Source organism: Dufourea novaeangliae, unplaced genomic scaffold (genome assembly GCF_001272555.1).
Source record: "Dufourea novaeangliae isolate 0120121106 unplaced genomic scaffold, ASM127255v1 scaffold270, whole genome shotgun sequence".
Taxonomy (NCBI): Eukaryota; Metazoa; Arthropoda; class Insecta; order Hymenoptera; family Halictidae; genus Dufourea; species Dufourea novaeangliae.
The window spans coordinates 182,566-206,729 of NW_015374153.1; the positions used below are offsets into that span (position 1 = coordinate 182,566).

Consider the following 24,164-nt stretch of genomic DNA (forward strand, 5'->3'; position numbering starts at 1 on the left):
TTGTATGAATAATGTATAAGAAAAATTTCAACCGACACATGCGCTACCTTCCAAAATTGCCTTAGTTCCTGAACGTCGACGCGTTTTCGCACGATCCAGCCGCGGATGTATCTTTGGAGGCATAATGCAGCCTCGTCCATAGTCCATATCCATGATTTTGGATAAGGCGGTCTAGAAGGGGAGGGGGGATGGTGGGCGAATTACTTAGATACAATTCGATACAAGATTTAGATCCAATTCTTAGCCTACCGTAAGCGCAACCATTGTTGGAACAGCGGAATATCGAACACGTTCAGCTGCGATGAAACGGTCTTCGAACGACACGGATTACGACGCCACAGAAGCTCGGCGAGATGATCGAGACCGTTGAAGAGACACTTTTGTATCTATGTTTTTTTATTTCGATACGTGATAGTAAATGCGTACGTGGCGGTTAAGGTATGTAAAATTGAGTCATACACGAAGGGCATTCCAGTTGTAGGCCATAACGAGCGTTTCTTCCAACGCGGGTACTAGTAATCGAAAAATCCTTTGATCCAGATACGTCGATGGCGGCTGCGGTTGATCGGCGAGTAACGTAGTGTGAACGTTCGGTTTCAAATTTCCGACAGTTTCATCAACAGGATATTTTGTTCCATTAACGTTCAATAGAAAATGTTCTTTTGGCAATCCGGTAAGACATATTTGTTGTGTGACTTGCATACCTGACAATTATGAGTAGGTAGTAGAGATGATTTTCGCCTAGAACAAAAGCTTCGAAGGATAATTGAATGCGTGAAAATCATTTGTCAATCGCGGCAGCAACGATACAACGAGCTATCGAGCGATCAACAAGATCGGTTCTTCACTCGAATGTTTGATAATGGAATTTTTGTCGGAGGAGGAGAAATGATTTTTTGGTTCTTTCTCCGGTCTCTCGTCTAAATGCCCCCATGCAAGCCTCGATGTCCAATAGTAAGAGCTGAACTGAGAAAAATAGGTACGACTCGCGCGTAACCGTTGTCCAGCGTAGACAATTTTCTTGTTTCTGTTTCTCAACTACTTACTCCGTAATCGTTGCGTCGAGTGTTGATCGACAGTTTCCAGTCGCCCAGGCACCGTGGATCTTGGATGATCAGCTTGCATCCAGTGTTAAAGCTCGTAAAATAGCGGACGTGAATTTCGACCACGATGACCACGAACAACGAGCGACCGACAATGATGTTTTCCAGAAACGATTGGAGATCGGACAAGAAACTTCTGGCAAAGGTATAACTAATACACTAGACTAGCTGCTTCAGAAACGAAACAGACGCGGAAACTTGTAGAGAAAACGCGACATTGTTCAATTCGTTAGTATCCAGATTGAAAGGTACAGAAAAGGGAAGCCTCGATCCATCGCAACCAGTCGCTTTTACCAAGAAAGTGGGAACGTCTCGCCAATTCGTCGACAGAAAAACAGGGCAAGGTAAGAGAGGTTGTCGAGTCCAAAAACAAGTGACAGAATCGTAGAAAAAATTTGGGAGACGATACTTTTCTTTGAAACATTTAAACTGGTCAGCATTTTCGAAGACTGTTGAGGAAAGGGGTGTTGATACGTCTCGTGCGGTCGTGCACACTGTGGAAACCGAAACATCTCGATCGCCGTCCGATGTAGAAAGAACAAAAGCGGATACCGCAACGCAAATTCAAGGGCAAGGTAAAAGATGTATCGATTACATACATATGTATACGTTACATAGGGCGGCATTCATAGTCCGAACTTATTCTTAAGATTGCCTTAAGCAAATCTTTAGGGCAATTAAGTATTTCCTTAAGGCAATCTTAAGAATAAGTTCGGACTATGAATACCGCCCGTAGAAAGAAATCACACTGTCTATGGACTTATGAAAGAAAGTGATCTCGTCGATCAATCCGATTAGTACAGTTATCATATGGAAACGATAACATCTCGATAACTTTCTGATGTAGGAGTCGATAGAATGATCGAAACTAGTGGTACTATCAGAGGAACAACTAGATCCGTCGGAGATTCTGCATACGACCAACTGGACCGTGATAGAATGGATAGAACGGTGCTTACGGACAGAAAATCCGATATCGTGGAATTTGAAACTGAATGCGAACCAACCTGTCCACGGCGTATTTCACGAAGCAAGTACATTTTTTCGAAAGCTATTACCGATGTGGATATTATTATATTATATGTATTATACCCCTCTCCCCCCCCCCCCCATAATACAAGCTCGAATATGATTTCCATTGTATAGAAGATAGAATATACAAACTCGAGGAAAGGCAAAAAATCGTAGATGCGTATTTGCTGAACAAGGGGACGCGATACTTCGAAGATGTTTGCACTTGTTCCCTTTCCTGCATTGTCCGTGCATTGAGGGACGATTCTTTTGTCAGAAGCATAATAACATCAGTTGCCGTTTTCACGCTGGGTCTGAAACTTTGTTCGGAATTGGATGCTTGGTACTTGCCGATTCGACTTTTGTGAAAAAGAATAAAATAAAAGTGTACTTCACACATTATATACTCAGTTCCCGTATGTTTTAACAATATTATTATTTTTTTTAACAATACTATTATTAGAATTATTGACGAAATATTTTTCTAGAAGCACATTCACTGTATACGAACAAAATTAAACCCAAAGAAACAATGTAATGTGTTGGGAAAAAAAAACTGCTCCAGGTGAGGCTCGAACTCACAACCCCGGCATTGCTCACTAGTCACTGTCTTATAAGTACCGTGCGCTAACCAATTGCGCCACTGGAGCTGTTGCATACAACCCCGCTAATAATGTTTTTCGCTGACTCGCGCATTGAAGCAAAAAAAACGACAGTTTTTGCGAAGTATCGCGTGTAATTATCTGCAATGCATAATCTATTAACTGGCGTTATATTAGACGTATCGTATGCCATTGAATAAAATGGTTGGGCAAATTAGTATTCTGTAACGAGTATACATAACACATATGTATACATATATGTATATGTATTAACATACGTATAAGTGAAAATTACAAATCTTATAAGGGAACTGGTATTGTTGCCCTGAAATGCATCAGTGAAATATGAAAAAAAAAAAAAGCGCCTAAAAAAATAAAGATCATCGTAAATATACGTATATTGCAACATATGAAAAAGATAGAACAAGGGTGTAACGTCGCATTATTGCTGTCCTTCAATGATTGATCGTGTTTCATTTTCTTTCCATATCATGTTCAAAAATCAATCTATGTATTGCTTGTTTATTAATTAATTAATTCATTTAACCAATTACATACATACACAATTGTTGTGTTTATGATTCATAAGGCATAAGCCATGAGGTAAGGGTGACGTTTATGTACGTACGTACATGTGACATGCATCAACGATCAATATTATATTTGTTCACATCATTTTACGAGTTTTCGAAAGCTGCATGCTGGATATGCAATACTATTTGAATAAATTTCACAGCAATTGCCTTAAATACTACTGATGTATACGATTTTACAATAATTCATAACAATATAATCCCTTGTATGTTACAGATGTTCGAGAACCATTGACTTCGATATTTATCTTCTTATGTACTGTGATTCATTTACTGTGATTTATTTACTGTGCATATTATGTATTCTATGTGTATTGTATAATGAAAAATATTTTTCCAAACAGTTATTCCATCGAAAGAAGACATCGATCAACGTCTACATCCTCGAAGCGTTTACCACTGCGTTAAGTTACTGTAAGTTAAACTTAAATCATAATTCGATATTCATTGTTATATTCATATTCATCATCACATCGTTTATTATTAATTTTAGTCTATCTATTAATAGACTTAAATTGTGATCATCTATTGTGCATACCAAGTTATTATTAATTCATTTTGCTCGTTGATTCTCTACACACTATTGAATTTGTATTTTCATAAACAAAGTTAGAAACTAGTACTTGTGGGAACGGGCATCATTTTTCTTCGTCACGCATTAAATTCGAAAATTAAAGAACGTAGAATAATACTCTCTAACGGCTGGGAACCAGTAATTACAAGAACATTGTTAAAATCTCAATTGTTTGCTACGGTTGACACTCTATTTCGCGATGCGTACCCCGTTTAGTTCACATTAAATAGCTCTTCCAACGTTCTATGGACAGGTTACGTCTTGATCAAGCATGCAGTTTGAAGCTGAAAGAACGTAGATTGATCCCCTGTCATTGAAAATAACAATAAACAACCAGAACACTGTTAAAATCGCATTTAATCGCGGAATACCACTATTTTTTCGACCGGTGGCGCCACCCGTGGCGAATCATTGAAACTGCTAGTCAATTTTACGCTAGCAGTTTCAGCGATTCACCACGGGTGGCGCCACCGGTCAAAAAAATAGTGGTATTCCACGTTTAAATGCAATTTTAACAGTGTTCTGGTCGTTTATTGTTATTGTTAACGAGAGGGGATTAATCTACGTTTTTTGAGCTACAAATAGAGTGCTTTATCTAGACGAAAGCTATCCGTATGACGGTGTAACAGCTGTCTAAAGTGAACTAAACAGGGTACGCATGACGAAATAAAGTGTGAACCGCTGTAAATAATTGTGATTTTAAAAAGTAATATGAAATAATAAATAATAACAAAATAATTAATTCTATAACTTTCAAGTTTTGGAAGAAATTCTGGGATTAGTTCCAGTTTTCGCCACCAAAGTAGTGGGGGCGCCACTAAATGTCCCATAAATCCCAAATTTTTCCGGCACTTTTCTGAATTCAAGTTGGCCGAAAAAACCTGCAAGTTTGTGGGCGTCTCTAAGCCCCCACCAGGGCGCCACCAATTTATTCATTATTCTTCGTTGTTCTAATTATTCCTTCACTTTATACGATATAACTCGAATTTTTGTTTTGATGTCGTTAATGTAAAATATACAGATTATGTGTCGCGTGTAAAGAACTGTTAGGTTTCTCCACTAATTAGAAACGATCACAAGAAATCACGAATCACTGTGAAAAATCACCGTGATTGGGAACGAACGTGATCTAATCACGTGTGATTCACTAGTAGCAGTTCACGCCATCTCTAATAGAAGTCGAGTGCGATGCACTGCGAGCAGCGCCATCCACTGGATCCAGTCATATCCAGTCACCATCGCCATCGATGCTGCATATATAGGTGGTTGTCAAACTGGGTTTTACGACTTAATTGTCAAGTACAGCAAGATAATTGTATAAAGTCCAAATAAGCGGAACAATTATAAATAATAATCGATTGTTTCTGGTAGAACAAAATGTTTCGTAGCTCGTTTACCTTTGATAAATTATTGGGTACGTTTTTACTAATAAAATATCACACGTTAACAAAATGTCCGACTACTCATTTTGATAATTTTAATTAAATTTTCCCAGACAAAGCAACGAGTCATTTACAGCTCGAGCCTGACTGGGTCGCAATTCTCCAAATATGCGATTTAATTCGTCAGGGTGATGTACAGTGAGTATATACTGTCATCTAACGGATAACTAACCTTCATCGTTTTTAATAATAACGAAGAAATTACACTTTTTACGTAATAGTGTCATATTGATTGATTTCATGCTTGATCCATGTCTTTGGTTAAATTTCATTACCATTTGTTAACATCCCTTCCTTACTTTGCCTTGACTTTTGCAAACAAAATTTAAATATTATATTTTGTATGTGCATAGACCTAAGGCAGCACTTGCAGCAATTAAGAAGAAAGTGACGAATCCTAATCCGCACGTAGCTTTGTATGCTCTATTGGTGAGAAATACTAAGACTAATAAAAAGCTTGCTATTAAAGTATTAGAAATACTTTAAAAGTATTTGTCGAATGTAGGTTCTAGAGTCTTGTGTTAAAAATTGTGGTACTTTGATTCATGATGAAGTTGGCACAAAACAATATATGGAACAGCTTAAAGAGCTGGTAAAAACAACAACACACGAGAATGTCAAACTGAAAACTTTAGAGTTGATACAAGCCTGGGCACATGCGTTTAGAAATAGCCCTAAATATAGAGCAGTACAAGTATGTCAAGTTCAGTTACGTGTATACTTTTATTATGGTAATATGAAACGTTATTATTCATGCAGAATGTATACTTTAGGATACACTGAACATTATGAAAACTGAAGGATACAATTTCCCTGCTTTGAAAGAAAGTGACGCTATGTTCATTGCTGATACTGCTCCAGTATGGGCCGATGGTGATGTATGCCATCGTTGTAGAGTCTCTTTTGGAGTAATGCAGAGAAAGCATCACTGTAGAGCTTGTGGTCAAGTATTTTGTGCTCAGTGCTCCAGCAAGGCATCCACTTTACCTAAGTTTGGGATTGAAAAAGAAGTTCGAGTTTGCGAAGCTTGCTACGAGCAAGTTAATAAGTAAGAATAAATTATTACTATTATTATTAATTTTTTTTCTTTTATTTCCCACTGCTCTTATCTTTTATTGTTAATTTTTTAAATGTATTTGTATAGACCATCCGCAGTGCAAATCAAAGAAGCTGATTTACCTGCTGAATATCTTAACAGCTCTTTGGCTCAGCAACAGCAAGTATGTTATCTCAGTGAAGAAAGTTCTGTATCATAGGAAGCACATCGTTATGCTTAATTCTTTATTGTACTAGGTGCCGCCTAAGAAGACAGCAGCCGAGCTTCAGGAAGAGGAAGAACTAAATCTTGCTATTGCCTTAAGTCAGAGTGAAGCGGAACACAAGGAAAAGGAGAAGAAACGGACCACTAGTACTATAAAATCAAATACAAGCACCCTAAATAGGACAACATATTCCCCACCGCCGTCTCCTGTTAGTTTTTTAAATGGTGAAGTTTCATAAAGAAATTGTATATAACTTGTTACTTTTCAGGGCCCAAGCCCGTCAGCGTTACAAGAAGAAGAAGAGATTGAACCAGAGCTCGCAAAATATTTAAATCGAAGATATTGGGAACAAAGACAAACTTCGATAGAAGAGCATGCTTCTCGGGCTGATGTGACTAGTCCATCTGCTCCTAACATAAGTAGTCCAATGCCGCAAAAAGTTGTAGTCGCGAAACAACAAAACGGAGAAGTTGATAGCCAAATGGAGGAGTTTGTTAACGCGTTGCGATCGCAAGTTGAAATATTTGTTAATAGGATGAAGAGCAATTCGTCCCGAGGCAGATCGATTGCGAACGACAGTTCTGTGCAGACTTTGTTTTTAAATATCACTGCTATGCATTCAAGGTTTATTTCAAAACGTGCTTTAAGTTTATGTAAAAATATTTGAAAAATTTCAACCTAATACGGACATGTACATTTCCCCAGATTATTGAGATATATCCAAGAACAAGACGATAATAGAGTATATTACGAAGGTCTTCAAGATAAACTAACGCAAATGAAGGATGCTAGGGCTGCCTTGGATGCTTTGCGGGACGAACATAAAGAAAAATTAAGGAGGCAAGCAGAGGAAGCTGAGAGAAAAAGACAAATGCTGATGGCTCACAAATTAGCAATCATGAGAAAGAAGAAACAGGAATATCTACAGTATCAACGGCAGCTTGCTTTGCAGAAAATTCAGGAACAAGAAAGAGAAATGCAGATGAGACAAGAACAACAGAAACAACAGTACATAATGGGTAAGTACATGAGAGTTAACAACTTGTAATTGCATGTTTTTTTATTCTGTGTGATCAATTCCAGGTGGTTATCAGGCTGTTGCTGGCTACATGGGACCATCGCATGGTTCACCCGTTCGTCATGTTCAGTATCAAGGACCTGGATCTAATTATAATCCTATGTCCCCAACGAACCAAGGATACATGTATGGACAACCTCCTGTGAAGCAGTATCCGATGCCAGGGTACAATATGCCTCAGATGAATGCAATGCCAACCCATATGCTGGGACCAGCAGCCAGTCAGGAACAGCAATCAACTGATCCGTCCGTTCAGGGACATGAAGCCTTGGGTCGAGTTACCGTTTCTGGGCCCGGAATGGTGAGTGCATTCCGAACTTTCTTACATCTGCTTTAGACTGCTAGTAAATACTTGTCAAGTGTCTTTACGTCACAGTGGCATATCATCGAAATATTTGAATGTATAGATTATTTTATTTGACCGTTTTTCTACATTCTACATCTCTTTTAAAGATGTCTCAAATGACAAATCCAATACCGCAACTACAGCAGACAGGTGGACATCAAATGGGGCCGCCGAGTCATGTGACGCAAACGCAACCACCAACAGGCCATATTCCAGCCCAACAAGGTGCTCCGTCGCAAATTACGCAACAAGGGCAACCGAATCAAATGGGCATACCTCAATTGGGTCCTCAAGGTCATATGGGTCCCGGAGCGCATGGTCCACCGGGTCAAGTGGTTGGTCTTCCACCTCAAATGGGACCACAACAACCATCCACATTGCCAGCTCCTCAAGGGTCTTCGATGCAGCCTCATGTTTCAAACCCTCCAATTTCATCCCAAGAATCAGGTACTATTCAAGTACCGGCAGGAGCTGCATCGGGGCCTATCCTAACATCGAACCAAACGATGCCAGGTCCTCAGGGACCTAACTTACCCGCGATGCCTCAAGGAATATCTCAAGTCCCTGTTTCTCAAAATCAGCCGTCATTATCGTATCAACCCAGCACATCTATGCCACCTCCATCAAAGGAAACCGCGCAAACGAAAGAAGACTCAAAGCCTGAAACAGCGGAGTTGATCTCTTTCGATTGAAAAAAACACGGTGAAATATTAACCGATAATTAGAAGTGCATTTAAGGTAATTATCAGTTTAAAACATAAATTTGTATATTTTAAATTGGCCCTGGTAGTTTCAATTTCCTTGTAAAACTGGGATTCTTATTGGACTGACAAAACTGTTCTTTTAATGTATTAGAAATTAACAACAATTGACCTTATGCGCATAGGAGCATCGTTTTCTTCATATTTTCCATATTAAACGAGATTATCTAGCGACTTTCAGTCTCTAAATGAAAAAAGCCAACCCGACGCTGCTTACTTGGCAGCGTTCGTTCGCAAAGAGTTAATTCTATCGTATAATAGGTCATAGGTGTACCTATCATAAACATTTGTTTTTAGCAGATTTTATATATGTGTGCAATTTTTGGAAATATGCAATAAGATTTCCTTAAGTTATGATATCCTTTTGAAAGTAAATACATCTAAATATTATACGTTTTATAGTCACTAATAGAGGCTTGTTGAATTCTCATAAAACAAAAACCTGATTTGTCACAAGAAAGAGGATCTTTCATTGTCGGTATTTATTTTGTGTTATAGAAATTTCGAAACAGTAATCTTATATACAGAAATTAAATACAAGACTTTGTTGCATAATTTCTAGTGCAAAAGTTACTTGTAGGATTTTAAATTTTTTACAAGATTATTTCCAACGTGTTATCCGGCTTATTAAAAGAATGATGAAATATGGGATTTCTTTCAAGTCATTATTCAGGCGCAGCACCTTAGGAAAATCTTTTATTACACGGATGAAAAATCACTTTCATTTACTCATGATCGCATATACATATTTCCAATTCTCCTTTAAATTGTCCCGATGAAAAGAAATAGAATTTCAACTGCATATTCTGCTTTCTTTGAAATTCTAACAATCATACTGTTTCCACTTGACCCTTTCTGCGTGGTTTTACTTCTTGCGGGCAGGTAAACGATGTTTCTTCCGAATGTTTTCTGATCACAGTCGAGGATTCGCCATTAGTTGAACAGGTAGACATTTGACCGTCCTTTTCGTGACACACATGTGATATGCTCAATCCATTAGACGTTAAAGTGGCTTTTCGAAGACGCATGTCTTCCAAAGGAATTTCTTCGCTTCGCGGCCTTGGCATTTTTGGTGAATTGTCTCGAGATCGCATACCATTTTCTTCTTGACTCTTTTCGTTCGTGTTATTATCACCACGTTTGGACGTAGACGAGGGAAAACCGGCAGGGGGTGCAACAACATTTTCTCTGCGCATTTGCGCCGCGAATCCAGGTACTCTATTTACGATGAACATCGGTCGTGGGTGATCCTTTTGTCTTTGTCCACGACCCACTAAACCTACAATTATATACATATAATTGAATAATATTCCTAGTTGTTAACAATCGGTGTTTGTGTTCGACCCCATAACACATCTTACGTTCGTGTCGCAAACCGCGTAAAGCATAATTTGGTGGTGGCGTTGAGGAGTGAGGTATGCTTGTGGGAATGTCAAGTAATCTCGCGATTTGATTCATCTTCTTTTGTCGTGCTTTTATCCTTCCTTTCGTAAGCCTTCAAATAAACGTGACAAGTTTATATCTATAGTGTGAACTGGCATACGGTAATTGATTTAGAGCAGCCACATACCTTTGTTTGGCAGCCATGCATCTAATGTGATCGTCAAAGATGAATTTTGTCGATAATAAAGGAACACGGTTGCCGGTAGTACTACTCAAAGGTTTGTATATTGTTAAGTGTAAACACCTTGAATCATCTTTGTCGCCGGCCACTTCGATGTCTTGTAAAAAGCCCACCAATTTTGCTACTCCCCAGCCAAGCTTACTAGTGTCAGGTTCTACAAGGATTAATTGCACAACATCGATGACTAGAAAACGGCGAATCTTTTGACCGTCCTTCCACACGACCGTACACGCGATCAAGTCGCTATTATCTATTGCAAAGTACAATAAGAAATACGCATTTGTAAGTATACATATAAACGATGCTTTCTATAAGAGTAAGTGATATGCTAAACAAAATATCTTTTACTTAGATCAAGAACTTTATCCACTTGAACACAGTTGGCTGGGTTAGTTAGAGGCAACTGCGTTTCCGCTTCCATATTAAGAGTTAAATATAGTTCTCTTATTAAAAAAAATACTCTTATGGCGCGGCGTGCTCTCTCCACCTGTGCAAACGCATTAATTTTATCCTCTGTCGATAAGTTTAACTACTTACTTTCTATTAATAACGCGTTAAGAAAATTGGAACGATTCTTTTTCATTGTACTTACTTCGCCACACGGTAATCTTTTAGTGAATTCGATACCCGTCATGGGAGTTCCTGTTGGCGGTAATAAAATGTTACTGTCCATCGTTAACCATTCAACGTTTAATGGTCGTTTTTGAATTTCACTATATTCATCCTCAAACATGTCCAAGAATATGTCTTCGCTCTGAAAGCATGGTAAAGGTAATTTTTTTTCATTCACATATTTTACGTTAGCTGACCAACTCTCATAAGATACCTTATAAAAGTTCTTTAACAACGAGGTGCTTTGCTCTTTGGCCGCCTCGATCGCTGACAAATCTGAATCTCTTAACATAGTTTGTCCTTCCGACATTACTAATTGCGTTAACAATTTAATTGCCAATTCCAATGTAACAAGCCTCACTTTCGCATCTGGCAAAAATATCATTCGTAAAACCGTGAATTATTACTTGGAAAATTAAACGTAGTCTGGAAATTGACTCACTTGTTTGACAACTTAATGTTATAATATGAATCAGTCTATCTATTAAAATTTCGTTATATAAGCTTGTAGAGTTTCGTGAATTGAATAGAATTGGATCCAATATTTCACGATCAATGCCCTACAAAAATTTCAGCATTAACACAGATACGTCATATTATCATTATAGAATACATTTCAAGTGCTTTTCTTACCCGATTGTTGGCTAGAGCGTAAAGCAAACATAATGCAAATAAGGAAGCATAATCGTTTTCTGTACAAAATAAAGAATTCAGAATCGTTTCTAAAAACGGCTTATTCGACATCGATTCAGTAACATTGTTCTGCGTTTGTAGTGTCAAGGGGCATTCCAACGCCAACCTTTGTTCTTTCTCTTCGTCAGTTACGTTTAAGAATTTCATTTCTTCTATATCTTCGTTTAAACTGCTACCGTCTACTTGTTCTGGACTCGTAGGAGTAGGTGCAACTACTATTGTAGTATCAAAAGATGTACTAGGATAATCCGTTCCTGATGTCCTTGTAGCCATGCCATTACCTTTCCCCTCTTCTAAATTGCATTCTTCCTCGCAAACACCGTCCGACATACTTAAAGATTCACTTAAATTTTCTAGAGACTTCTCTAAACTTTCTTTCGGTGGTGAAAAAGCAATTGATCTATTGAATCTAATATCACCATACGTTTCAAGCATTTTGCTCGCATCCGTTTGAATGGTTTCTAAGTCTGACAGTAACATTACTGCTGCTAGTGTATGTACAAGAGGAGCATGGGAGACTATCAGAAATACTTGAGAAAGTAGAAACAGAGCAACTACAACGCTTACATGTTTTCTCTCATCCTATTAATAAAAAAGTAAATTACTTCCATACATAACAATCGTATAATTATTCATTGAAAACATACCTGATTTTGGCACAAAATATTCTTATGTCTTGTAAGCGAATAAACGTACAATGGAACTAATAATTTGTGAAGCAAATGCTCGGATAAAACTTTATTCAAGTCAGATATATCCAAACAAAGAATATCATTTAAGTAATGTAAGTGATCTAAATGCTCTGCTACTAAGTCCGATAATCTATTTTGACTTTGATGACTGAAACATAGATATGAACATAATATATGCACAGGGAAATTCATTTTGAAGATAATCATTTAAATTACATTGGTAATTTTTTCACTTACTCGGCATCATTTCTGACACAAGTGTCAAGCTCTATAATGTGATTGCCAATAAACCATACAAGATTACTGAAATAAGGTGCTGCAGTGCGATCTCTTATGAATGCAAGCATGGAGGCATCTTCTACACGATATACATTTAAAGTCAAGGTTCGTACTGCTATACGAACCATACCTTCTGAGTGGTTAAAAAATTTAATTGCCTCCGTATACAATGGAAAATCATTGGTGTGCTGATAAAAAAAATTAAATTAAACAATACCCTTTTTTATATTTGTTTAGTGCTAAACTGACTAATGAAATAATGATTACAATGAAAAGAATAGTATTAGTTGACTAAAATATGCATACATTCAAAGCTTTTAATGTAATCACGTGTACCTCGTTTACCTCGTTATAGAAGAAATGAATGGTATGGGCATTTAGCTTCAAGCTCAATGTTTTTAGGAAACTGATATAATATGCCATCACCTCTTCATCACTGAAGTCAAATTTGTGCACTATTATACTGTTTACATGATTGTTGCTAAGTAAGTAATCTAAAAAAAACAAGGAATTTTTCAATAACGGAATATTTGAAAGCTACGACAAATGATTTTTTAGGAACTTACACAAAGAGGTTTCATTACGTATATTCTCAAACAATATGTTCAATGTCTGTAGCAACTGAACACATACATAGCTTCCACATTTTTGTTTCATGATACGTAAAAAGAATGAAAGCATATTTTTTTCCAAGAAGAAACTGAAGGTCAAAGGTAATACTAATAGTAATATAAGGGAAATGATTTTGATCAAGTACATGTACATAATATATTGATTATACTTACTCAAATACACTACTATCATTTTGATCACCCCATATTAAAATTTCAGCTATAGAACGAAGAGTCTCCACCAATAAACCTCTGTTGTTTTCAGACACAATCTGATTCTTTGATAAGACATTATACAGGTACCTATTTATAACAGGAACAAACAGATATATATATGTATATATGGAAGCAAATATTTTTTAATATGTATACTTACTTAAGGTGCTCCAAAGAATGAGGATTCTTGGGCTTCCAGAGCCCTCCTCCAAACCAACTCCGGCTTCGAAACATTTTTTAATATTGCGATCGCATTTGGGTGGTGGCTAGCGTTGATCTCATCTTTTGTTTTTTTGTGTCGCTAAAGAATCGTCAACAGTTCTGTTAATGTTATTAGGATCACAAGAAATTCTTTATACGAAACTATGCATTTTTTTATAAACCTCGTAAACGTTAAAAGAATTTCTAAATAAATTAACGGTGAACATCAACATATTCTTCAGGTTAGATTTCTTGTTTTTGCATTATTCATTTTTATTATACTCTCATGCTCAATTATTGTATTGCTTGATGAATTAGACTTACTTTTTCTATACATTTTCCTGATCGTACCAGGTACAAGTTTTCGGAGTAGCGACAATCAGAAACGTAAAATTTTGCACGTCGCAAAACGTAGCCTACCCTCCATTACTGAATGGACTATGGAATCATGTGTTAGGTTACTTCGTTGTCATTTCCTGTCATTATTTATATACAATGATTTTCTTTAAAAAAATGTGTCAGTTATAGAGCAACGTATTTCTTTTATAAATCATCAAATGTTACTTAAGTTGTATGTACATGTATAAGTCAAAGTTACGAAACAATAATTTACGAAGCGTACCAATACGAGTATATGGTCATATGCAAGTACATACATGCATACATACATGCATATGTACTTACATATATGTATATTTAAATAGATCTGAATAGATCAGGTTGTGTAGACGACAATTAACGAAATATATGTTGAAGCATTTGTATTTAAGAAGATTCAAATTAATTACCAATGATGAGAGTATTAGAATTGTATAGCGGTATCGGTGGGATGCATTATGCGCTTCAAGGTGAAAAAATGTTAACCTACATTTTCCGACGTGTTGTTTTTTATTAATTGCGAAAAAGAATATATGAAATTATAATTAATATTTATATTTTTAGAAAGTGGCGTCAGTGGAAATTGTGTTGCAGCAATTGATATAAACAATGTTGCAAATGCTGTCTACAAGTACAATTTCCCAAATGTTTATCTAATAAATCGCAATATTCAGTCGCTTTCTGCACAAGAAATAAACAACATAAATATAGATACTATATTAATGAGTCCTCCTTGTCAACCTTACACAAGGGTAGGCCTTCAAAAGGATATCTCAGATAATAGGTCTTCTAGCTTATTTCATGTTCTCAAACTTATACCTCAAATAAAAGTGCTGAAGTATATATTACTTGAAAATGTAAAAGGGTTTGAGAAGTCTGAGATGAGAAATGCAGTATTAAAATGCATTAATGATTCTGGATTTGATTACAGAGAGTTGATTCTAAGCCCCTGCCAATTTGGTGTTCCAAATAGTAGACACAGATATTATTTACTGGCTAAGAAAAGGAACCTCAGATTTTGTTTTGATAATGTGAGATTAAACTTTAATTTACCAGAGAATGTTCTAACAGCTTTGCCGAAAAGTAAACATAATCTGTTAGTAGATAAAAATTGTACACAAGACACTGAAACTAATAAAAAGTGTTATACATTAGATAACATTTTGGAAACTGTTGAAGAGACACAATACCTGGTACCAAGAAAGCTATTGCAAAAAAGAGCTTGGTTACTAGATATAAGAACATCTCAAAGTCATGGGTCTTGTTGTTTTACAAAAGCCTATGGCCATTATGTAGAAGGTACAGGATCTGTATATTGTCCATATTCCGAAGAAACGATTAAAGAAACATATTTAGCAGCAAGAAATTGCAATAGAGAATCATTAGAAGTGTCAGAATATTTAGGAAAATTAAGACTAAGATATTTTACACCAAGAGAAGTTTGCAGATTAATGTGCTTTCCAGAAGATTTTACATTTCCAGAGCACTTAACATGCAAACAGAAATATAGGCTATTGGGTAATTCAATTAATGTACATGTAGTTAGCAGACTAATATTTTTATTATGTACCGAAGAATAACTTGTATAAGTATATTGAAAGAAATGTACTTAATAATTTTTATCGGCATACAGTAATTGTACTGTATGTAAAAATATTTAGCTTTTAATGCAAATAAAAGTCATCCACACATAAGTAGTACCTGGTATTAGATATTAATGACTATACAATTCTCTTTGATTACCTTAAATCATTTCACAGCTATTGCTTTAGATTTAAAGGCATCATAATTTCCTCTGCATTCCGAAAGTTTAGGAATGCTAATAATTCAACTCCTTTACAGTTTGTAAATTTCAATACTTTTTATTGCTTCTTAGTGCTTATTACACTGATATATTTTATGTATTTTATATTGTCTCTAATTCAGGTGGAATATGAATCTTTTTTTCTGCTGCAAATTTTTTCAATGCAAGATACTTTGAATGCCAAGATTCTATTTCTTCTCTCATACGATTATTGTCCTCTTGCATAGCTTCCATGTCCCTGTATTCCTGTGTTTTTTCTGATTCCAGTTCATCCTTTTGTTCGATTCTTTTGATGCGGCAACTGGCAGCATATCCTCTGTTTTTTAAAGTGCGTCTACGTTGTTTCATACGTACTATTTCATCCCGTGACAGTCCACGTAGCTTTAGTTGTCTGTTCAGATCCCTGACTGATATAGACACCAATTCATCATCACTAATATCAAGGCAAGGGCCAGGTGACAGTGGATCCTATAAAAAAAAGGAAAGGAATATCTTTAATTACGACGAAATCAATTTTAAATTATGATTCATGGCTTTATTCACATACGTGAAATGTGTGTGTGTGTGTGTGTGTGCCTTTGAAAAAGAAGATATGCAATGTGTCTGGAAAAACATAGGAGACGATAGCATACGTAGGGGCGAAGTAACGTACCATTTTTATAGATCGTTTTCCGTCCATAAACCTACTTCACGACGGAATTTTTCAGGTTCCAGCGTGTAGTAGCCACCGAAACTTGGATTTTCCTTTGCCTTTTACGCTTTCAGAAGAAATTTGCTTAGTCATTGTAGGTTCTCAGGCAGGTCAATTCGCCATTCGTCTGACGGGGATAAGTACCTTTCTAAAAACATTAATCTATTATGTATTCGCCTAATTTGATTTACCAAGAATCGATCAGATTATTTAACGTTTGCATGGTACTTTTTCAGAAATTCTTTTTATATGTATACATAATAACTTTAAGTATGTACATAAATATTTTATCCATGGGCATCCATGGGTTATTTCAAAGTCTGCTGCAGTCTGCTGGGTCTACTGGCTTTGCTGTCTCTGTGTAAAAGGCGCGTTTTCATGTTAATTCAGGTATTTCTCGATAGATGGCCATCAACACTCGAGGTTTCGCGTTTGTTATCCCATTGTAAATCTTTCAGTTATAAGCGAACTATCCGAGAGGTCGAAATGGCGGGTTTACGAGTGAATGCAAAGGTACTTAGAAGGTATAAATTGTGTTCGTTGTTACCTAACCCAGACCTGCAGATCAATGCATAACGAAACTTCTATATGAAGCTGGTTTGTTCGTCCTTCTTCCAGTCAAAAACGTTTAAGGGTATTCTCGTAAACCCGTTTTTTATGGATTTTGTTACAGAAGGTATATATAAATTTGGCTATTTTTTATCTTATAGAAGTCGTTTATCGTTTCTCTTTCAATCTTACCATATTACGTATGTTCAATATAGAATATAACACAATAAATCATGTGTCATATTTATTTCATAAGCAATAAAGATGACGTCACAAAAATATGCGAGTGCTTATAATTATGTATATACATATGTTCTCTTTATTCCTTGAAGTGAATATACTTTGTTCTACACGTTTTATTCGATCTGATTGTTAATATTTTAATATGATCGTGTTCTGTTGTGTATACTAACATTATTCCTGTTTTAATGACACAACATTTGAATGGAGCTACATACATATACATATATGTATAATGTGTATGATGTATTGAAATATTATGTTTTGTACAAATACTCACGTAGTACTACAGTTTTCAAATAATCCAGATGGCGTTCGAGCTCCGTTTGAATGGATTTCGACGATGTCGTGTCAGTAGTGTTTCTGTGAAGTGATTCGTTAATTTTTTTTCGTTCAGCAACGTCTATCACGGTACAGAAAGTGGTACATATGTTTGTTAATATCTGTCAGTGTTGCTTTCAGGTAATAATTTCGTCTTTTTATTCGTTTAATGTGTAAGAGCTTGCATGATAAATAGACTGTTCATATATTTTCATGATTGTTATATCGAATAGGATGATAAGCTAAAGAAATATCAGCTGAAAGAATAACGTGGCCTGTCGTATTACTCACGATGTGTATGGATTTCCATATTCAATTATCGTTAAGTAAACGCATCCGTTCGTGTTGCTCTTTCTACATTGTTTAATGAAAAATAAACAAAGACATTAATTGGACAATGAATATTATTGCATTCGTGTACATTTAAAGCACGGAATCGGAAAACTACCAATTTGCCGTTCTAGGAATGAAAAGCATACCATTTTTCATTTTGATAGTTGAAAGTATGCTTTTGTTTGCAAAACAATACAGTCTCATTAGCAGCTGTGTTACCTGTTCTCTTGGTTGTGCATGCGTTTGCTGAAATTGTTTAAAATTTTACAATAGAAAATGTAATATCGTGTATTTGCCGAATCGGCGAAATATGTAATGCACACAGTGAGTTCAAGAGGCTTCGAAAATTCGTGTTCGTGTGTGCAGTTTCATGTTTTCAGATTCTCTTTGGACGCATGCATACATACATACATACATGCATACAAACATGGTTCGATACTTTTTCCATTTAATCCACTGTTACTGTGTAACTATACCATCGATATTTAAACGGAGTTCGTCAATGTGTATTCTGCTCGGTTCTATTGGTTTAAGTAATTCTCGGATTAAAAAGGATCGATCCGGTGCTTAACTATACAGAGTGCTCTATTCAAAACGGATACGGTTTTATTTTTGCCTACTTCATTCTACGATGAAATTTCAGATCTCTTTATATTCATAATATCACGATGAATTTTATTAATCTTTTATCTCGTTCATCCTTATGAAGTAGTTGATTATTCACTGTTCGATGGAGGCAAGGTGGCAGTGTCGTATTAATGTTTACCATCTTGTTTTTCCGTTCCAGAACCCGGCAGTGGCTATTATCTCGAAGCAGTAACTCAATAGCCGGGAAAATGGCAGGAACGGAGGAGGATGATTGCAGGAAAAACGAGGGAGGTGTTATTAAGGATAGGAAGCGAAGAAAAAAGATATTTCCCAGGCGAAACTACGAGTAAGTAGAGCCATGGAGAAGCGTATAATTTATGATGCATAAAGCCGAAATTACATTGTTAGAAATCGTTGAGGAGATCATAGCGATTTCTGACATCTTGGAATATCTGAGACAAAAGAAAATTAATTATTTGAATTGTTATATGTACATATGCATAGGTATTGGTATACATAAGTATAAAGTATGTTTGACAGAGCAAACAAATGACATAGATAAGAAGCGTGAAGAGATTCTATGATTCACATTGTTCATAATTATTGGAATTTTTGGCGGATGATTTACCGGCCAATAAATTCGATTAATACCCAAATTGCTGAACGTAATATGCAAATATGTTAATGTAGATGTAAAACGGTTCGCGATTTACGTCATTCGTCATTAATATGGTACTTTCGATAGATAGCAAGCTGAATAATTAAGTTGTTCTAATACATAATCCTGTAATTATCTTCAACAATGTATAATAGTTTTGCTACCAGCATGCTGTTACAAGCGTGTGCATTTTCCTTGAATTTTGAATAAAGCCTTGCATGGCTCCTATTTTAATTACACGATTAATCGTAAATTCTAATGTTAGATATAGAAATTTAAATCTATCTGAATTCATTATGAAATTCGGTTCATTGGATTTTATCGTAATTTCAACTCTTGACGCGCATACGTATGTATGTAAAATAGTATGTATGTACTATGTATATCGTTCCGTCGCGTCGTTCCGCGAATAACCGGCGTAAACTTGCTGTAATAATTTATTTATCCATTATCCCGGCGATAATAGCTTGGTGCTAGGTTCTTAGAGTCGAACGTTATCGATTGGCTTTGCCCGTGAAAGTTATTCAAATCGAGGGTGATTCCTAGTCCCTGCGTGTAATTGGCCCGTTTGTGGTTCTGCATCGAGTACCCCACGAATCGGTAATAATTAAGCTGATATCGTTGTAACATGCCTAACGTTCTCGTTTACTGGATTCAGCAGTTTGATCGCATACAATCGCCTGTTCGACACGAGACGTGTCTTAATTGCATAATGCTGTTTGGCCGTGTCCCTAATTGCCTTCTGACATAGACTAATAATGGAGCTCTTAGATATTTTTCGATTCACCTAAGAAGTCAGAAGAACATTGGTGTTTTGTGGGGAGAGAATAATATTCCTTCGTGACGAAGTGATCAAGTCCAACGATTTGTCGCAATGCGGCTGAAACGGTGTTCGGGTACCTATGTGTCGGGTTCGTTCTGAAAGTCGTTCGGAACCGTGGCGATTGATTCACTGTTCTGTAAATGATGCTCTCATTATCAGCTCCCGACGGAGACCCAATTTTCTCTTGGAAAATTTTGGGAATAATGCCAAGATGATGGATAGAGGGACGTGTCTCTTCTGCCTGTCTATAGTCTATAAGAACGGATCGTAATCTCGTAGAGATATCTCTCTTATATCATCTCTCGTTTTATCATCCTTTTGTGATCAATTTTTCTTAATTTTGAAATAAAATTCGCAATTTTGGTAAATAATTCGGTGAAATAGAAGTGACAAAGCCTTTCATGAAGAAACTTCCGAGTCACTGTATTCCCTGCGTGTACAAAGAAAGAATACATACATATGTACATATAATGATAGGTAGTAAATCGCAATTTCTACGTGTCAATACTAGCGATTCTTGTCAATCTTCTGGTTCCACGAAAACATTCGATGATCTCTGTTTCATCGATTTTAAATTGTAATCGCGATTGTGATCAGATTAAACAAAGCCACCGCGATTTCTACGAAGGGCTATTGACGTAATGGTGATAGGTACCTGTATTGTTACACTAGCCAGATGCAGATGCATTTCCTAGTTGACATCAAACACGTTCCGGTGAAATGGGATTTCCTCGACTAGATAAGGTATTTCCGTAGCTTGACCGGCAATCTCGGTTGATGTATTGCCGTGCTACTGGTCGACCGATCGCAACTACGAGCTCGCCGATTTTTGGTACCACCGCCTCTCTAATAAATCTGTCTCTACCAGATAATGAATACATTATTCGTGCTATCGTTTGATTCTAATCTAAATTAAAGTCGTTACACCGTGAGCTCGCGGTTCACCGTCGCACAGCTTATTAATTGCTGACTTAAGTTCATTAGCAAACACAGGTTGAACCTGTGACAGTATCTCGTGATCTAGCAATTTGTCTTTCGAGTCGTGGCTCCTTTCTCTCGAACTCGAGATCGGGAATCTTGATACATACCTAATTTTTGAAATCCTCCGAACGACACAAGTTTCTCGAGGGATAGTAGGGTAGATCAGTTTGTCGGCCCTATCCGAAACTTTCTTCCAATCATTTCTTAATGGTACCGTTCAGAAATGCGTCTCGTCCTCCACAGTAAATTACATAGGTAGCCCCATTGAACGACAAGGGCGACCCTCGTTGGAACAGAATTTTCGAAACAACGTTCAAATTGCTGGTCTAGGTCCTTTCGAAATGTTCCACAATCCCTTTGTCGTTCTTCTCAGACGGTACGAGGTATGTCAATAATGTTTCGAGAATAATTGATTTAACACTTTCACCGTGGAGCTCATTTCAATCGACCTTCCATATTTACCTTTCCATATTGACCATCATATGGTATAGTCATACCATGTTGGACGGTTATCCAGCAGTTTTGTCGTAATTACTCGCGAAATAATCATAATTCTGAACATACAAAAGACAATATTCCATCTGCTTCTCAACATTTGCAACACAAAGTTCTGCTCTTTGTAAGAAATTCGAATGTGAAGCTTGAATGAGAGAGTAATTTTCTACACTTGGACATGTTTGTATTATGCGTTCTTTAAGATTTTCCATACTGTCTATAGATCTTTCATAAACAATCGACTTTAAATCGATTTTAAATCGACTCATCATAAGGTCGTACATACATATGTATAGTAGGTATACTACATAGATCATTGAATTCGTCTTGACATCACGTATAATGCTATGAATTTAAAAATCCGTAGGTCCGTTTTAAAAAACTATGGTTCCCTCAATTTCGTATCGAAGAGAAATGTTTTTGGTTATTTTTAACCTGCAATTTCTTACCGATTGAATTAGTTTGATTAAGTTTTGTTTGCGTCGTTTTTTTGTGAGTTGAGATCGTGATGCATCCTGCTACACATGTATATGTATATGTATATGTATATGTATATGTATAGGGATAAGAGAATATCAGCAATGCTTCTGGGGACACTGTCTCAGGTTCGTCGACACCTGTAACTGACTTCTGAAACCCTGTAAATGACTTCCGGTTAGTAGTCGATCAGCAGGATCGAAATTCTCGGTTTCATTAAGCGGTAGCCGCAAAAGTTTTTCTCGGTGCGCGCCGATTCTGTTGAGTTTATACGTGTATACATATACATATACATATGCATGTGACTATGTACATGCAAGTTGTATGTATGTATGCAAGTATATATGTATACATGTAGGTATGTACACCTCCTCCGTCGACGCCGGGCGTCGTTTCGCCGACCTCGGACGTCCTCGGACGAGCTCGGCCGTCGCGCCGACGTTCCGTCGCGACGCAGCTGACAGTCGGTGGCCGAGCATCGCGACGCGCGCATCGTAGACATCGCGTGCACCACACGCGAGAACGCCTCTTTTGATTACCGATATATATACACACACACACACACACACACACCTATACACGCGAGATCGCGAAGATAAAGGATAAACCGATAATCCTTGTCTCTGACGTGGTCCGGGCTAGAAGAAATAAAGAAAAACATCATTCCGAAAGTCCTTGGGACCGCGAGCAACCGCGATTTCTGCGTGGGACCAACGGGGACCAAGATAAGGATGCACACCAGCTGCTGTCTGTCACGCGGACGACACTGATGGTCTGTATCGAAAGTCGGGGATAATTACGCTCCGCGAACTCTCTCGCGAGAATCAGAAGCCGGCGATTTTATCAGCAACCCCCGACAGGGTCGCGGTATGCCAGTTACTCCACCCGGGGATCAAAGAATGGTGGACGCTGCTGAGAATATTCGACGTCGTTAGTCAATTGTCACTTTTCCTGGATGATTTGCTGTTCCATTTGTATTATTGGAAATATTAAGAGAATATTTTTTTCCTTTACACGGTTGTTTTATCCGATCTTGGAGTCTGCTGTAAATGTTCGTGCTGTAAAATTCTCTTATTCGGGAGGGTGATTTTCATATCACAATACTGTTTGTTTCTAGGAGGAAATAATAGGTTTTTCTTTTTATGTTGATTAAATGGTATGCACCTAACCCAGACCTGGCCGTTCCTGAAATCGGTTTGAATACAAGAATGACGCGTTCCTTGTTGGAGTCCGTATAGTTAGTATTCCTGAAAGATGATTCCGGGGGTTGAAGGTGGGGCCTCCATCGATGCTTTCAAGTCGAAGCTTAAACAGTTCTATGTTTGAAACTTGTAAACGATTTGATTCATTTTGAAAAGTAACATATGTTTGCTGGAGTTTCCATCGCGACTGATGCCCTTCTCTATTGTTGCACAAACTTACATATCACCAACATACTATACATATATAGGTACATACGCACGCGGTCAAGAATACATAGTGGAGTGATCCAAAGATATGTAAGTTTATTTATTCTCTTCAAAGTTGATCTCGGTTCATCGACGAGGAAGGGCTTCGTCGCTTCGTTTCAAGTCTCCGCGTTTTATCAAGGCCGCGGATTTCCGGGTAGAATGTCTTGTCGCGTCATCCTCCGTAGAATGTAAAAGGGGAGAGGTATGGTATCGATGAAAATCTATCATTAATGAATGATTCGAACGAGTGTTCTTTATGAAGCACCATTTACCATGTACGGAACCACATCGCGTGAATCACTTTGCCAACCGAAGGGCTTTTAATTTTAAGTGAAGTTTCTCCTCTTCTGGAGTCGCTTAAAATTCAATAATCATCCACCCATACTTCTAGTATTTCAGATACAAAGTTTTTCTAATCTTTCATTTTCAAGACATTCAATTATCCTGTTCCTTTCAGAAAACAAATAAAGTATGTACGTAGGTACGACGTTAAAGTTCGAACCATCGAAATAGCGTCTTCCTTCGCAGAAGGTCATCAGAGTGTTGTATACATACGTATAAGTAAGTGTTTACTAACGGATACTACCTGTACATATGTATGTATATCGAAGGAACAATTTACAGGGATGGACGACTAGCAGGGAAGAATTTGATGAATTATTCAGTCTCTTTCAA

At 37.1% G+C, this 24,164-nt stretch overlaps 4 protein-coding genes and 1 non-coding gene across 6 annotated transcripts; 2 read left to right on the top strand and 3 right to left on the bottom strand.

Annotated features, from left to right (window-relative positions):
• Positions 1 to 2,671: 2,671 nt before the first annotated feature.
• On the bottom strand, positions 2,672 to 2,764 carry Trnai-uau. The gene is given in 2 exon segments: positions 2,672 to 2,707; positions 2,727 to 2,764. It is a non-coding gene; the product is annotated as a tRNA-Ile (tRNA).
• A 2,432-nt stretch (positions 2,765 to 5,196) lies between these two features.
• Positions 5,197 to 8,969, top strand: LOC107191847 (hepatocyte growth factor-regulated tyrosine kinase substrate). 2 transcript variants are annotated; one of them, XM_015580982.1, is made up of 11 exons: positions 5,197 to 5,297; positions 5,379 to 5,463; positions 5,679 to 5,754; positions 5,831 to 6,019; positions 6,099 to 6,373; positions 6,470 to 6,545; positions 6,619 to 6,795; positions 6,856 to 7,211; positions 7,293 to 7,606; positions 7,671 to 7,966; positions 8,119 to 8,969. In XM_015580982.1, the coding sequence occupies exons 1-11, from the start codon at positions 5,261 to 5,263 to the stop codon at positions 8,701 to 8,703; spliced, it is 2,466 nt and encodes an 821-aa protein (XP_015436468.1). In that variant the 5' UTR covers positions 5,197 to 5,260; the 3' UTR covers positions 8,704 to 8,969. The 2 variants fall into 2 exon arrangements, with proteins under 2 accessions (XP_015436468.1, XP_015436469.1); XM_015580983.1 differs by having other exon boundaries at positions 8,155 to 8,969.
• Positions 8,970 to 9,396: 427 nt separating this feature from the next.
• LOC107191849 (protein CLEC16A) lies at positions 9,397 to 14,197 on the bottom strand. The gene is made up of 15 exons (XM_015580984.1): positions 14,025 to 14,197; positions 13,660 to 13,800; positions 13,458 to 13,586; positions 13,239 to 13,372; positions 13,018 to 13,166; positions 12,631 to 12,860; positions 12,349 to 12,541; positions 11,642 to 12,283; positions 11,451 to 11,568; positions 11,223 to 11,377; positions 10,989 to 11,150; positions 10,745 to 10,883; positions 10,343 to 10,646; positions 10,134 to 10,267; positions 9,397 to 10,051 (listed from the first exon to the last, which is right to left on the bottom strand). Exons 2-15 carry the CDS (start codon positions 13,731 to 13,733, stop codon positions 9,603 to 9,605), a joined length of 3,012 nt encoding a protein of 1,003 aa, XP_015436470.1. The 5' UTR covers positions 13,734 to 13,800; positions 14,025 to 14,197; the 3' UTR covers positions 9,397 to 9,602.
• Positions 14,198 to 14,490: 293 nt separating this feature from the next.
• Positions 14,491 to 15,762, top strand: LOC107191859 (tRNA (cytosine(38)-C(5))-methyltransferase). The gene is made up of 2 exons (XM_015580996.1): positions 14,491 to 14,548; positions 14,643 to 15,762. The coding sequence occupies exons 1-2, from the start codon at positions 14,491 to 14,493 to the stop codon at positions 15,656 to 15,658; spliced, it is 1,074 nt and encodes a 357-aa protein (XP_015436482.1). The 3' UTR covers positions 15,659 to 15,762.
• Positions 15,763 to 15,984: 222 nt separating this feature from the next.
• On the bottom strand, positions 15,985 to 16,907 carry LOC107191861 (transcription factor MafK). The gene is made up of 3 exons (XM_015580999.1): positions 16,852 to 16,907; positions 16,535 to 16,721; positions 15,985 to 16,350 (listed from the first exon to the last, which is right to left on the bottom strand). The coding sequence occupies exons 2-3, from the start codon at positions 16,559 to 16,561 to the stop codon at positions 15,985 to 15,987; spliced, it is 393 nt and encodes a 130-aa protein (XP_015436485.1). The 5' UTR covers positions 16,562 to 16,721; positions 16,852 to 16,907.
• Positions 16,908 to 24,164: the final 7,257 nt, after the last annotated feature.

Excerpts from the sequence above, each read along its gene's own strand:
- LOC107191861 (XM_015580999.1), bottom strand. The coding sequence starts at position 16,561 with ATGGACGGAAAACGATCTATAAAAATG. Across the intron at positions 16,351-16,534 it reads GAAAACGATCTATAAAAATG|GATCCACTGTCACCTGGCCC; the intron begins GTACGTTACTTC and ends TTTTTTTTATAG.
- LOC107191849 (XM_015580984.1), bottom strand. The coding sequence starts at position 13,733 with ATGTTTCGAAGCCGGAGTTGGTTTGGAGGAGGGCTCTGGAAGCCCAAG. Across the intron at positions 11,151-11,222 it reads TGTTAAAGAACTTTTATAAG|AGCGAAGACATATTCTTGGA; the intron begins GTATCTTATGAG and ends CCATGCTTTCAG. Across the intron at positions 10,268-10,342 it reads TGCATGGCTGCCAAACAAAG|GCTTACGAAAGGAAGGATAA; the intron begins GTATGTGGCTGC and ends GTTTATTTGAAG.
- LOC107191847 (XM_015580982.1), top strand. The coding sequence starts at position 5,261 with ATGTTTCGTAGCTCGTTTACCTTTGATAAATTATTGG. Across the intron at positions 5,298-5,378 it reads TACCTTTGATAAATTATTGG|ACAAAGCAACGAGTCATTTA; the intron begins GTACGTTTTTAC and ends AAATTTTCCCAG. Across the intron at positions 6,374-6,469 it reads TGCTACGAGCAAGTTAATAA|ACCATCCGCAGTGCAAATCA; the intron begins GTAAGAATAAAT and ends GTATTTGTATAG.
- LOC107191859 (XM_015580996.1), top strand. The coding sequence starts at position 14,491 with ATGATGAGAGTATTAGAATTGTATAGCGGTATCGGTGGGATGCATTAT. Across the intron at positions 14,549-14,642 it reads GATGCATTATGCGCTTCAAG|AAAGTGGCGTCAGTGGAAAT; the intron begins GTGAAAAAATGT and ends TTATATTTTTAG.